Consider the following 16,158-nt stretch of genomic DNA (forward strand, 5'->3'; position numbering starts at 1 on the left):
ACACTTTTATTTCTGTTTTGTCTCTGAGTTATACCTGAAGAAGTTGGGACTCAAGGGGAAAGTACCATAGGGAGATACCCAGTGGATAGTAGAGCAAGAGAGAGGAGCTATATGACGTCAGGAAGTTGATTTTACCCATTGCCGTTACATGCTTGCTTCTGAAATCATGCTCTGCTCTTTGTAGGCATGAACAGTCTGGTCTGTTAGGGTATCACTGGTTTAGGATCTTAGGTTTTGCACATATTCAAGCCTGTTCTCTATATCAATAGAATGTAGTAAACTCTTCAGTATTTTTAAGTAGATTGAAATAGTGATTAAAAAGTTTTTCTTAGAAATACTATTCCAGAAAACCTTTCCTTTCCTAAGAAACTGTAGTACTTTGTCATGCTTATCAACTTTCTAGCACTGAATTCGGAGAAGGCAGTGGCACCCCACTCCAGTACTCTTGCCTGGAAAATCCATGGACGGAGGAGCCTGGTAGGCTGCAGTCCATGGGGTCACTAAGAGTTGGACATGACTGAGCGACTTCACTTTCACTTTTTACTTTCATGCTTTGGAGAAGGAAATGGCAACCACTCCAGTGTTCTTGCCTGGAGAACCCCAGGGATGGGGAAGCCTGGTGGGCTGCCGTCTGTGGGGTCGCACAGAGTTGGACACGACTGAAGCAACTTAGCAGCAGCAGCAGCAGCAGCAGCAGCAGCAGCAGCAGCAGCACTGAACTACAGGCTTTCTAATTAATATAATCTTTTCTTACAAACTCTTATATATAAACTTCTCTGATTCAAGTAAGTTAGCATCTGTTGATCTGCTCATTTGATAATGTAGTTTTTGTCTTTTGCACCTGTATCATCGTTTCCACTCCTGTTCCTGCTCCTCTAGTTTGAATGCCGGTTCTTAGTTGTATGTCTTCTCCTCTCTGCCTCATTTACGTCCTCTCTGCTGGAGCTGAGTTAGTTTGTGTAGTGACTGAGGAGAGCCGCTGAAACTAAGAAACATACAAGGTTGAATATTATTGTGGTTCAGGCCCTAGTTTACTCTTGCCTGGGCAGTGACAATAACCTTTTTTTTTTTTTCCCAGCAGCCTGCAACTGATGTCAGATTAACTTTTTAAAAGTACAGCTGTTGTCATGGTCTTATTACTCTGTTTAGAAGTCTTCGGTGATTCAAGTTAATGAGAATGTGTCTTTGCCATTTCTAATATTTCCTTTCACAGATGAAGCTCTGCTAGTGGTGTTTCATGCTCTACCCTCCTTTCTCATTCTGTCCTTGAGGATATGAAGTACATTTTCTCTTAGAAAATTTGCAAAGAATAAACTGGGCATGCTTGGCTTAGCCCTGCCTTTCCTTCTTATGGAACAGACTGCAGAGATTGTGTGGCGAATGAGATGATGTGGGGGTTAGTTCAGCGCATTCTACACCTGGGAAAGTCTGCCTCATTGCAGGGTTCAGTTAACAGATGCATTTGGTGTCCACTGAAAGAAAAATTCCACGTTAGCCTTCATTAACAATAAAGGTGATTTTTGTCTTTTATGTCTTCTTCTTTTGTGTGTGTGTGTGAGTGAGTGAGTGAGAGTATGCTTCTTACCTTGCTCAGAGCGTAGATTGAAAAGAAAGGTGCCATATTTATTGCACCTTTATATTTATTTTTTTTTAAAGACCTCAAAATGCTGCCTGCAAGTGGAGTCCAAACAGATTGGACTCTTTTTCTTTTGGGTGATTTGCACTTCACCCAAAATAGTTAATTACTTTGTGTTTTTCTGCAAATTCCTGTCTTGGAATTTTTGTTCATCTGGGTTTTTCTAAGTACATGCCCTCTATCTCTGTATGGCTGCATCTTGTTTATCCTTCAGGGCTTAACTTGATATATATGATGAAATTCTTATTATTTCTCTTGATTGAAATAAATCTCTTCTTCCTTTATGCTTCCATAGTACTTTATTTGTTCCTTTACTTTATAGTACTTGTATACTCTTGTATAAAGTACTCTAATTTAATAGTCTTATTTTATTTCCCTTATGAGATTATAAACTTTTTAGAAAACTATATGTGCTGCTTTATTCCTTTTATACATTTGAAAGGGAAGAATATTTAATATTCTTTTACCCATGAATTTATTTTGCTGCCTTGTAAATACCTGGACTTAGTCCTGATGTTTGATAACCCTGTAGTAATTTTTTATTTTTGCTGAGGTAAAAATTGAGATTATTGTTCAGGAGTAAATCATCTAGACTAATGAGTGAGAGTAGCCAGTTTTCAGGCATCCACAGACCAGTTTGAGTATGTTGTGCCTGGCGCATCATGTTAGTCTCTTGTTTCTTTCTTCAGATGATGGTTAGCATTTTAATTTTTTTATTTTTGTAATTGTTATTTAAAAGCTTTATTGTGCTTTTAATTTAATTTTGTTTTTTATTGAAGTGTGGTTTATATTGAATATTAGTTTCAGGTGTGCAACACTGTGATTCAGTATTTTTATCGTTTATAAAATAGTGGCTGTAAGTCCCTGTGCTGTACAATATGTCCTTGTAGTTTATTTTGTACATAGTAGTTTGTACATCTTAATTCCCTACCTCTGTTGAACCCCTTGACATTACCTTTCCTTACTGATGACACTAGTTTGTTCTGTGAGTCTGTTTCTGTTATTCATTTATTTCACACATAAGTAATTACTGCAGTATTTGTCTTTCTCTGTCTTGGCTTATTTCACTAAGCATGATACCCTGTAGGTTCATCCATGTTTTTGCAAATGGCAGAATTTCATTCTTTTCATACAGTTGAGTAACATTCCAGTATGTGTGTGTGTATCACAACTTGTTTATCCATTCATCTATTGATGGATACTTAGGTTTCTTCAATATTTTGGCTGTAGTGAACAATTCTGGTATGAACATTGGAGAGAGTACATATGTCTTTTTGAATCAGTCTTTCATTTTCTTTGAATGTACACCCAGGAATGGAATTTCTGGATCATGTAGCAATTCTGTTTCTATTTTTTTGAGGAACATTCATACTGTATTCCATAGTGGCTGTCTCAATTTACATTCTTGCCTATAGTGTACTAGGATTCTTTTGTCTCTGTATCACCAACATGGTATTTGTGGTCTTTTTGATGATAGCCATTTAACAGGTGTGAAGTGACATCTCATTGTGGTTTTGATTTGCAGTTCCACAGTGATTAGTGATGTTGAGCATTTTGTCATGTGCGTGTTTTGGCACACATAGACGTTTGGAAAAATGTCTATTCAGGTCTTCTGACCGTTTTTTAATTGAGTGGTTTACTTTTTGATATTGAGTTGTAAGAATTGATTGTATATTTTAGATATTAACCCATTGTCAGAAATATTATTTGCAAATGATATGACCAACATCTTATTTTAGAGACTGATTCTGTTGATATGTTTTATTTCCGTGTCATTTCTTTTACTCACTCAATAGTCTTTCATAATCTAACTCTGCTGTTTTGTAAATTTCCATTCCACTTTTGTTGTTTTTTCACTCTTACAAACTATTACAAGCAGTGCTAAATTTCTCCATAGTACATATTTAGAAGTGAAATTGCTAAGTTATGAAGTATGCACCTATTTTCTTTACAGACACGTGCAAAGACGTAGTATCTGTGTATTGTCCCTGAAAAATGTATGTTTCTTTACCATACTTAGTGTCTGTATTGTCATACTTAATTTTTGTCATGCTGATTAATGTGTAAGAAATTGTATTTTGTGCATTAGTATGCATTCCTCTGATTACTAGGAGAGATCTCGTCATTGCTTTCTTCTGTCATTTAGATTTCTCATAGTATGAGCTGCCTGTTTATGTTTTCTGTTAATTTTTGTTCTGGGGTTGTCTTTTTCTCACTGATAGTAGTTCTTTACATATTCAATCGTGTCTTTTCTATACTTTCAGGTAGTATCTCATAATTTTTATTACTTGTCAGTTGTCCATCTCAGTATGTAATTTTAGTCTTTGTTATCCTGTTGAGTATCTGATGTGTATCTCTTCGAGTGTCTAAGAGCACTGGAAGGAATTTCTTGATTGTAGATACTATGGCATGTTATAGTAGACTAAAAAAGGAGGTGACAGAATCTTTTTGTATACACTATAAGAAGTCAACATTCAGAAAACGAAGATCATGGCATCCGGTCCCATCACTTCATGGGAAATAGATGGGGAAACAGTGGAAACAGTGTCAGACTTTATTTTTGGGGGCTCCAAAATCACTGCAGATGGTGACTGCAGCCATGAAATTAAAAGACGCTTACTCCTTGGAAGAAAAGTTATGACCAACCTAGATAGCATATTCAAAAGCAGAGACAATACTTTGTCGACTAAGGTCTGTCTAGTCAAGGTTCTGGTTTTTCCAGTGGTCATGTATGGATGTGAAAGTTGGACTGTGAAGAAAGCTTAGCACCGAAGAGTTGATGCTTTTGAACTGTGGTGTTGGAGAAGACTCTTGAGAGTCCTTTGGGCTGCAAGGAGATCCAGCCAGTCCATTCTAAAGGAGATCAGCCCTGGGATTTCTTTGAAGGGAATGATGCTAAAGCTGAAACTCCAGTACTTTGGCCACCTCATGTGAAGAGTTGACTCACTGGAAAAGACTCTGATGCTGGGAGGGATTGGGGGCAGGAGGAGAAGGGGACAACAGAGGATGAGTTGGCTGGATGGCATCACTGACTCGATGGACGTGGGTCTGAGTGAACTCCGGGAGTTGGTGATGGACAGGGAGGCCTGGCATGCTGTGATTCATGGGGTCGCAAAGAGTCAGACACGACTGAGCGACTGAACTGAACTGAACAACATAATTCTTCCAACAACAAAAATAAGTCAAATCATGCTATTTGTTTATCCCTCCAAGTTAACCTTTAACTAAAATTTTTTGTTTGTTTTTTATTTTCTTCTATTTTTTGGCTTGCAACATGTGAGATCTTAGTTCTCAAACAAGGGATAGAACCTGCTTCCTCTGCACTGGAAACGTGGTATCTTAACCAAGGAACTGCAGAGAAGTCCCTAACTTAAATGAACTTTTGTTCATTGAAGATTCTGTACTTTTTTGTCAGCTCATGAATATGTTTCAAATGCTTAAAAAATTTTTTTTCACCAAACATTTTTGTTTTCAAAGGTTGGTTCATATTACTAGAAACTAACATTTAATTCCTTCCATTCTTTTCTATCCAGTTACCTTTATTATTTCTAGTAATTGCAATTTTTAGTTCTAAGAAGCATTTTCTGACACCCTAAATAAAATTGGGTACCCCTAGTATATGTTTCTGTAGTAGCCTTTAATTTTATAGCACTCATCTATATTAATATTGCTGTCTTTCCCCTTTCTCAAGGCCTTAATTTCTTTGATGGTAAGAACTATGCCTGGCTTGTTAATTACAGCCTCAGTGCCTAGCATCCCTCATGACTCACTGGTAAAGAGTCCACCTGCAATGCAGGAGATGTGGGTTTTATCCCTGGGTCAGAAAGATCCCCTGGAGAAGGAAATGACAACCCATTCTAGTATTCTTTCCTGGAGAATCCCATGGGCAGAGGAGCCTGGCGGGCTACAGTCATGGGGTCACAAGAGTTGGGCATGACTCACGACTACACCACCACCAGTGCCTGGCATAGTGCTTGGAACACGGTAGACTCCCGCATTGTTACTAGGTTATTATCCTCTCTTTCCTGATTACTGCCACAGTTTTCTGACTGGTTTCCTACCTCTAATGTTACTCTTCTCCAGTCTTTTGTCCACTCTGAAACCAGTTTGCTCTTTGTATAATACAAAGCTGATCGTGTTTATGACTCACCATTGCCCCAGCATAAAGCTCCAATAGCTGTTTCAAGTGGCTCCTGTGACCTAGTCTCTGATTATTGTGCAACCTAATCTCTTGTTGCTCCTCATTCATGCTTCTAAAGTTTTATTTAAGTCTGAATTACTTTCTTTCCTAAAACTGCAGTGTTTTCCCTTTCCTCTAGGGTTTTAAGAACATGCTTTTATTTTTGTCCTTGGCGCACCTTAATGCTCTTGGTACCCACAAAAGAAACTGGCTAATTCTTACTCATCCTTAGGTTTAATACTACTCATATTACTTCCTCTAGGAAGTGTTTGATTTGTCAGCATGAGAGGAATTTGAATTGTATATGGTTTTAGCACTCTGTACTTCTGTCTTTAAAGCACTTGTCAATTACTTGTATATTATCTGTATTCTTCACTATCTTATAAGCTAGTAAGGGCTGAGTTAGCGGTATTGACTGTTTTATCTTCTGCATCTAACACAGTTTTGATTCATGGTAGGCATTCAGTAAACACATTGAGTGAATGTTAATTGAGACATTATTTCCTCCAAGTTGGAAAAAGTGTGTCTTAAGAGTGTTTTATCAGTTGCTTCATTTACTATTATTTTCTCCCATTCTGAAGGCTGTCTTTTCACCTTGCTTATTGTTTCCTTTGTTGTGCAAAAGCTTTTAAGTTTAATTAGGTCCCATTTATTTATTTTTGTTTTTATTTCCATTACTCTGGGAGAAGGTGAGGGTGGGATGATTTGAGAGAGTAGCATTGAAACATGTATATTGCCATATGTGAAACAGATCGCCAGTCCAGGTTCGATGCATGAGACAGGGCACTCAGAGCCAGTGCACTGGGATGACCCTGAGGGATGGGATGGGGAGGGAGGTGGGAGGGGGGTTCAGGATGGGGAACACGTGTACACCCATGGCTGGTTCATGTCAGTGTATGGCAAAAAACACTACGATATTGTAAAGTAATTAGCCTCCAATTAAAATAAATAAGTTAATTGGGAAAAAAAAAGTGTTTAAAATATTTTGCTAAGGTTGCAATTGTTAACTGAGCCTCAGATTTTTAATTTATTAATATATTTTATAGTGGGGTTATTTTAAAATTGTGACCTCTAAAAATGTTTTATTCCAGTCCAGACTGCTAGAAAGAGAATTGAATCCATACTGGAAGGATGGTGGGACAGGTCTTCCACCAGAAGACTGTAATGTATCATCAGTCACTAAAGGTATCTTTATATTTTGCTTGTAGCCACATAAACATTTCTTGTTACTTGGTATTCCTAAGAAAATGACCTGAGTCTGCTAGTAGATTGGCAAGATGTATTATGAATTCCGAAAATGAATAACAGTCCAAATCAGATTTTGAGATGTATTAAATCTGAATTTTATTACTACTTATTTAAATATTTCTGCCTGATGCTATAATTTTGATCAAGTCTGAAAACATCTGTGTCTGTTTATATATTTGTAAAACAATGATGTATATTGATTTTTTGATGTGAAATTTGTACAGTGTTCTATTATGAACATCTGTGGATTATTACTGAAGGTTCAGTTTACATATAGGAAAGCAATGATAAAACATTTGTAGTCTTTTAAGACCTTATTTAAATTATTAGTACTTGGCAAGATTATTTTACCTCAAATATGGTAGCAAATTGATTAAATATTTTTATACTCGATAATGTTTTTATATTTGAGTTTATATTTTGAATGGATTAATGCAAAGCGTGGTTCTGTAAAGATTTAATATTGCTTTGGTTTGTTACATTCTGTGTGTGATGTATGCATGCTCAGTTGTGTCTGACCCTTTTGTGACCCCATGGTTTATATAGCCTGCAGCCTCCTCTGTCCATGGAATTTTCCAGGCAAGAATACTGGAGTGGGTTGCCATTTCCTCCAGGAATCTTCCTAACCCAGGGATCAAACCCACCTTTCTTTTGCCTCCTGCATTGGCAAGTGGGTTCTTTACCACTGTGCCACCTGGGAAGCCCTTTACAAAATGTATACAGTATTATAAGGTTGTGAAGTTTCATTAAAATGATGTATAAGTATTAAATATGTGATTTCATATCTTCAGAAATTTTTACTTTGCCACCATTTATAAATTTGTATTGACCTTAGGATAGTGCTGTTACTTTCCAGCAGACGGAGATAAAATACTTAAGCCATATAATCACACAGTATTTAAAAAATACTTATGTGCCAATTAAGTGTTACTCAGTGAAAAGTTTAATTAATTACAGTTAACCAAGTATACACATAGTAATATTATAAATTGTTATCTTTTCATCTTAGTGATTTCTCAACAGAATGTTCTTTTTCTTTTTATACACAGTGTATTTTTATTTTGGCCATTTATCATGTTCCTTTTGTATTTTATGAGAGATGTCCCTGGAGCCACTTATAGGTTCCTTTTTATTTTGTACTGACGTTATTAGTAATTATAGCCTTTTCTTTATTGCCTTTTATCATGGGCAGAAATGTCTCTGCTGTGCTATATAATAATAGCTATAGTCATATAAAGGTGTCTTTGAAATACTGATTTTTAGAAATTTAAGAGTTTGAGGATCATAGGTTTTCTCAGTGAACCATCATGTAGGACTTATTAAAGCCTTTACCAATACCTGTTTTCAGAGGACAGTCAATAAGTTCATATATGGGAAAGACTTAGAATTGATAAATCCTGTCTTTGAGTATATGTATGTAGTCAGCAGGTTCTTCACTGATTGAAGACCCAACATTCTACTCTTAAGCAGTATCTTTCAGCTGGCTGAACCAGCAGAATCAAAGGCAGTAAGAGAAAAATGACCTTACACAAAGGTTTTAGAGAGCCTTTCTCTGTTCCCTTTCACATCATGCTTTCGCCATTTCCCTCTCATATTTATTTAGGAGGAATAATGACAGAAAGCTCCAAATATATCCCAGAGTTGAAATTAAGCTTTAAAAAATGATCTACAGGGTTTTTTTTTTTTTTTTTGCATATGCAGATAGTGTAGTCATTCTGTTTAGACTAGTGGTAGAGTTGAAACTATAAGACCCCTGGAAGTATTAATATTATAAGAATAATATTAAGAATGTATGTAGAGTTTATATCGAAGGACTTGGACTTTGGAGTTTGACTTCTTGAGCTTAGAATTTTGGCATTTCCACTTCTTCCGTGATTTGGGAAATGTTTCCTGACCTCTCTGAGCCCAGTTTAAATGTAGTAGGAAATAATGGTATTTCCTGTCTTATACAGTTATTGTGAGAATTAAATGAGAAAAATCTTTTATCATAGTATCTAGAACATAGTAAACGATAATGATGATGTCAAATAATTGTCCTTATGATGGAATGTTTTGGGAAGATTTTATCAACAGATTTTTGTGTGTGTGATGATTGAACTGCCACATACACAATAATTAATGTTACTCTTGATATTTTTCCTTAGAGAAAATTAAGTGGAAAAGTAAGCATGTTTTCATTGTCCATACAAAATTATCTTCAGTCATATTTTAGTAATGGGAACATTTGTACAGTTTTTAAGTTTACATGGCACATTTTTGTATTAGCTTATTTTCAGTAATAGCCATGTGAGGGTAGCAAAGTAGATGTCCCAATTGATTATAGTTAATATCTAATTTTCAGGAAACTAAGACTGAAATTGGTTAAGTTATTTACCTATAGTCATGTGAGTAGTACTAGAACCCAGCTTTTCTTTCTAATTCTAATATAGGGTTAGTTACTCTAAATTTTCCTTAGAAGACTTTGTTACCATGTAGTTAGCAAAAATTCTTGCTTTAAATCTCTGTATTTTTGTTCATCGAATAGAGTTTTTCCCTCTTCATTTTTTGGCTTTCTCTTATAGAACCTTTTGAGAAAAAATTTAAAAGGTAATTTAAATCAACTGCCTTATTTTACAGATAGACAAAGTTTAAAGGCGTTAATGACTTGCTTAAGATCTTACAACTGTTTCGTAATAACAACAAGACTAAAATCTAAGTCTCCTGGTTGCTATTGCTATTTTCATATTATTCTGTCTTCTGAGAAAAATGAGGATATAACTCAGATTTACTTGATTGTATTTTGTCTATAACAATTCAACTTTTAATTTTAAAGCGTATGCTCAGCCTCTTAATTTTTGACATATAAAAAGCAGACTTCAGATGTAGTCAATATTAAGTGCTTCATGGAAGATCCCCTGGCAGAGGGCATGGCAGTTCACTCCAGTATTCTTGCCTGGAGGATCCCATGGACAGAGGAACTTGGTGGGCTGCTTGCATAGGGTTGCAAAGAGTTGAACATGACAGAAGTGACTTAGAGTGCATGCACATACCAATGAATTTACTGTAGCTATTTGATATATATTTATCTCAGAGAGAAGACAGGGACCATACTTTATTCATGATTTTTTTGTTTATAAAAGTTATATTTTTAATAAGCTGATACCCCATTCACCCCTGTTTTACCCCCTTATTATGTTTTTATTTCCTTCTGTGTTTAACAGATTTTCTTATTTATAGTAAATGTTCACAAAATACTTGTTGGGTTTAATTATAGATGATAATTATAGATGATAATGACAGATGCTACTGCAAATTGATATTTTTGATTTTTAAATATTAAATTCATGAATTCTCTTGTTAAAAATATTTTATTATTGCTGTTATTGGGGCCAAGGGGTATGGGCCTCAATTGCATATTGATTATTATTATTTTAATGAATTTTTATTAGAATATAGCTGCTTTATGATGTGATTTTTTTCTTTATTTTTTTGTATTAAAGTCTAATTGCATTACACTGTTGTGTTATTTTTTGCTGTACAGCACAGTGTATCAGTTATATGTGTATATATATCTGCTCTTTTTTAGCTTTTCTTCCCATTTAGAACAAATGGGAAGAAAATGTTGCCACAGAGGATTGAGTAGAGTTCCCTGTGCTATACGATAGGTTCTCCTTAGTTATCTGTTCTTACACATGTAAGTGTATATATGTCAATCCCAGTCTCCCAATTCATCCAACCCTCCCTTCCCCCTTGATATCCACTGTTTGTTCTCTACACTTGTATCTCTATTTCTACTTTGCAAATAAGCTCATCTGTACCATCTTAATAGATCCCAAATATGAGTGATAGTTGCACAGTCATGTCCAGATCTTTGTGATGCCATGGACTGTAGTCTGCCAGGCTCCTCTGTCCATGGAATTCTCCAGGCAAGAATTCTGAAGTGGGTTGCATTTCCTTCTCCAGGAGATTCCACATATAAGTGATATTTTTCTCTTTTGACTTATTTCACCTATGATGGTCTCTGGGTCTGTCTGCATCTCTGCAAATGGCACTATTTCATTCCTTTTTATGGCTGAGTAATATTCCATCCATTGCATATAAACACCACTACTTCTTTATCAATTCATCTGTCATTGGACATTTAGGTTATTTATATGTCCTGCATGTTGTAAATAGTGCTACGTGAATATTGGGGTACCTGTGTGCTTTAAATTATGGTTTTCACATGATATATGTCCAGGAGAGGGATTGCTGTGTCATATGGTAGTTCTGTTTTTTATTTTTTTAAGGGAACCTCCATACTGTTTTCCATAGTGACTATATCAATTTACATTCCCACCAACACTGTAGGAGGTTCCCTTTTATCCCCACTCCAGCATTTTTTGTTTGTAGATTTTTTGATGATGGCCATTGACTGGTGTGAGGTAGGAGTTTGCATTTGCATTTCTCTAATAATGAGAGACTTCACACTTGACTTCACATTCCAAGATGTCTGGCTCTAGATTAGTGATCACATCATCATGATTATCTGGGTCGTGAAGATCTTTTTTGTACAGTTCTTCCGTGTATTCTTGGCACCTCTTCTTAATATCTTCTGCTTCTGTTAGGTCCATACCATTTCTGTCCTTTATCGAGCCCATCTTTGCATGAAATGGTTCCTTGGTAGCTCTGGTTTTCTTAAAGAGATCTCTATAGTCTTTCCCATTCTGTTGTTTTCTTCTATTTCTTTGCATTGATCGCTGAAGAAGGCTTTCTTATCTCTTCTTGCTATTCTTTGGAACTCTGCATTCAGATGCTTATATCTTTCCTTTTCTCCTTTGCTTTTCACCTCTCTTCTTTTCACAGCTATTTGTAAGGCCTCCCCAGATAGCCATTTTGCTTTTTTGCATTTCTTTTCCATGGGGATGGTCTTGATCCCTGTCTCCTGTACAATGTCATGAACCTCATTCCATAGTTCATCAGGCACTCTATCTATCAGATCTAGTCCCTTAAGTCTATTTCTCACTTCCACTGTATAATCATAAGGGATTTGATTTAGGTCGTACCTGAATGGTCTAGCAGTTTTCCCTACTTTCTTCAATTTAAGTCTGAATTTGGCAATAAGAAGTTCATGATCTGAGCCACAGTCAGTTCCTGGTCTTGTTTTTGTTGACAGTATAGAGCTTCTCCATCTTTGGCTGCAAAGAATATAATCAATCTGATTTTGGTGTTGACCATCTGGTGATGTCCATGTGTAGAGTCTTCTCTTGTGTTGTTGGAAGAGGGTGTTTGCTATGACCAGTGCATTTTCTTGGCAAAACTCTATTAGTCTTTGCCCTGCTTCATTCCGCATTCCAAGGCCAAATTTGCCTGTTACTCCAGGTGTTTCTTGACTTCCTACTTTTGCATTCCAGTCCCCTGTAATGAAAAGGACATCTTTTTGGGTGTTAGTGCTAAAAGATCTTGTAGGTCTTCATAAAACCGTCCAACTAGTGGAGGTGATGGAATTCCAGTTGAGCTGTTTCAGATCCTGAAAGATGATGCTATGAAAGTGCTGCACTCAATATGCCAGCAAGTTTGGAAAACTCAGCAGTGGCCACAGGACTGGAAAAGGTCAGTTTTCATTCCAATTCCAAAGAAAGGCAATGCCAAAGAATGCTCAAACTACTGCACAATTGCACTCATCTCACATGCTACTAAAGTAATGCTCAAAATTCTCCAAGCCAGACTTCAGCAATATGTGAACCGTGAACTCCCTGATGTTCAAGCTGGTTTTAGAAAAGGCAGAGGAACCAGAGATCAAATGGCCAACATCCGCTGGATCATGGAGAAACCAAGAGAGTTCCAGAAAAACATCTATTTCTGCTTTATTGACTATGCCAAAGCCTTTGACTGTATGGATCACAATAAACTGGAAAATTCTGAAAGAGATGGGAATACCAGACCACCTAACCTGCCTCTTGAGAAATCTGTATGCAGGTCAGGAAGCAACAGTTAGAACTGGACATGGACCAACAGACTGGTTCCAAATAGGAAAAGGAGTACGTCAAGGCTGTATATTGTCACCCTGCTTATTTAACTTCTATGCAGAGTACATCATGAGAAATGTTGGACTGGAAGAAACAAGCTGGAATCAAGATTGCCAGGACAAATATCAATAACCTCAGATATGCAGATGACACCATCCTTATGGCAGAAAGTGAAGAGGAGCTAAAAAGCCTCTTGATGAAAGTGAAAGAGGAGAGTGAAAAAGTTGGCTTAAAGCTCAACATTCAGAAAACGAAGATCATGGCATCTGGTCCCATCACTTCATGGGAAATAGATGGGGAAACAGTGGAAACAGTGTCAGACTTTATTTTGGGGGGCTCCAAAATCACTGAAGATGGTGACTGCAGCCATGAAATTAAAAGACGCTTACTCCTTGGAAGAAAAGTTAGGACCTACTAGATAGTATATTCAAAAGCAGAGACATTACTTTGCCGACCAAGGTCCGTCTAGTCAAGGCTACGGTTTTTCCTGTGGCCATGTATGGATGTGAGAGTTGGACTGTGAAGAAGGCTGCGCGCTGAAGAATTGATGCGTTTGAACTGTGGTGTTGGAGAAGACTCTTGAGGGTCCCTTGGACTGCAAGGAGATCCAACCAGTCCATTCTGAAGGAGATCAACCCTGGGATTTCTTTGAAGGGAATGATGCTAAAGCTGAAACTCCAGTAGTTTGGCCACCTCATGCGAAGAGTTGACTCATTGGAAAAGACTCTGATGCTGGGAGGAATTGGGGGCAGGAGGAGAAGGGGACGACAGATGATGAGATGGCTCGATGGCATCACGGACTCAATGGACGTGAGGCTGAGTGAACTCCGGGAGATGGTGATGGGCAGGGAGGCCTGGCGTGCTGCGATTCATGGGGTCGCAAAGAGTCAGACACGACTGAGTGACTGAACTGGACTGAACTGAACTGAATAATGAGAGATGTTGAGCATCTTTTCATGTGGTTTTTGACCATCTGTATGTCTCTGGAGAAATATCTATTTGGATCTTTCACCCATTTATTCATTGAGTTTATTGTTTTGATATTGTGCTACATGGGAAGTTTGTGTATTTTGAAGATTAACCCTTTGTCAGTTGCTTTGTTTGCAAATATTTTCTCCCATTCTGAGGCTCCTCTTTGTTTTGTTTATGGTTTCCTTTACTGTGTAAAAGCTTTGGAATTTAATTAGGTCCCACTTGTTTATTTTTGTTTCGATTTTCGTTTCTCTTGGAGGTGGATCAAAGAAGCCCCTGCTGCAGTTTATGTCAAGGAGTATTCTACCTGTGTTTTCCTCTTAAGAGTTTTATAGTGTTCAATCTCACATTTAGGTCTTTGATCTATTTTTAGTTTATGTGTGGTGTTAGGGAGTATTGTAATTTCATTCTTTTATATGTAGCTGTCCAGTTTTCCCAGTACCACTTATTAAAGAGATTGTCTTTTCTTCATTGTATATTCTTGCCTCCTTTGTCATAGATTTGGTGACTGTAGCTGTGAGGGTTTGCCTTTAGGCTTTCTATCCTGTTTCATTGATATGTATTTCTGTTTTTGTGCCAGTATTGTATTGTCTTGATGACTGTAGCTTTGCAGTATAGACTGCAGTCAGAGAGCCTGATTCTTCCAGCTCCATTTTTCTTTCTCAAGATTGCTTTGGCTATTTGGAGGCATTTGTTTTTCCATACAAATTGTAAAAGTTTTCATTCTAATTTTGTGAAAAATGTCCTTGGTAATTTGTTAGGGATTGCATTGAATCTGTAGATTGCTTTGGATAGTGTAGTCATTTTCACAATATTGATACTTCCGTTCAAAGACCATCATATATTATTACATCTGTTTGTGTCCTTTTTGATTTATTTCATCAAGACCTTATGGTTTTCTGAGTACAGGCCTTTTGCCTCCATAGGTAGGTTTATTCCTAGGTATTATATTCATTTTGTTGCAGTGGTAAATGGGATACTTTTCTTAAATTCTCTTTCTTAACTTTCATTGTTAGTATGTAGGAGTGCAAGAGATTTCTGTGTGTCAGTTTTGTATCCTGCAGGTTTACCAGTTCACTGATTAACTCTTGTAGGTTTCTAATAATATTTTTAGGATATTCTATGTATTGTATCATATTATCTGCAAACAGTGAGTTTTGCTTCTTTTTTTGCCCAATTTGAATTCCTTTTATTTCTTTTTCTTCTCTGATTGCTGTGGCTAGGACATCCAACACTATTTTCAGTAATAGTGTAGAGAGGGAACATCATTGTATTGTTCCTTACCTTAAAAGAAGTGATTTTAGTTTTTCACCATTGAGAATGTTTGCTGTGAATTTATCATACATGACCTATATAATGTTGAGGTAGATTCCCTCTGTGTACACTTTCTGGAGAGTTTTTATCATAAGTGAATGTTGAATTTTGTCAAAAGTTTTTTCTTCGTCTATTCAGATGATCCTAGGGTTTTTATTCCTCAATTTGTTGATGTAGTATATCCCCCTGGTTGATTTGTGTGTATTGAAGAATTCTTACATCCCTGGGATAAGTCCTACTTGATCATGGCTTATGTTGCTTTTAATGTGTTGTTGGATTCTGTTTGCTAGTATTTTGTTGAGGATTTTTGTGTCTGTATTCATCAGTGATATTGACCTGTAATTTTCTTTTGTAATTCTATTAATGTTTTTCTTCTATCAGGGTGATGGTGGTCTTGTAGAATGAGGTTGGGAGTGTTCCTTCCTCTTCATCTTTTTCAGAAAATTTGAGATCAATAAGTGTTTACTCTTTTCTAAATGTTGTGTAGAATTCACTGTGAAACCATCTGGTCCTGGGCTTTTATTTGTTGGAAGATTTTTAATCACAGTTTCAATTTCATTACTTGTGAATCTTCTGTTTATAATTCTATTTCTTCCTGATTCAGTCTTGAATGGTTGTACCTTTTAAAAAATCTGTCCATTTCTTTCATGTTGTCCATTTTATTGGTTTGCAATTGTTGTAGTAGTCTTTGTATTCCTGCAGTGTCAGCTGTAACTTCATTTCTCATTTGTAATTTTACTGATTTGAGTCCTGTCACTTTTTTTCTTGATGAGTCTGAATGAAGGTTTATCAGTTTTATCTATCTTCTCAAAGATCCTGGC

At 36.6% G+C, this 16,158-nt stretch overlaps 1 protein-coding gene across 2 annotated transcripts in view; it reads left to right on the forward strand.

Annotated features, from left to right (window-relative positions):
* The window catches only part of CWF19L2 (CWF19 like cell cycle control factor 2), a 156,959-nt gene that overhangs the window by 24,925 nt on the left and 115,876 nt on the right, over positions 1-16,158 (forward strand). For both annotated transcript variants that reach the window (XM_012095379.4, XM_060399260.1), the window contains exon 6: positions 6,908-7,001. In XM_012095379.4, the coding sequence (XP_011950769.2) occupies positions 6,908-7,001 (94 nt within the window). The remainder of the gene's footprint in view (positions 1-6,907; positions 7,002-16,158) is intronic.

Source organism: Ovis aries, chromosome 15 (genome assembly GCF_016772045.2).
Source record: "Ovis aries strain OAR_USU_Benz2616 breed Rambouillet chromosome 15, ARS-UI_Ramb_v3.0, whole genome shotgun sequence".
Taxonomy (NCBI): Eukaryota; Metazoa; Chordata; class Mammalia; order Artiodactyla; family Bovidae; genus Ovis; species Ovis aries.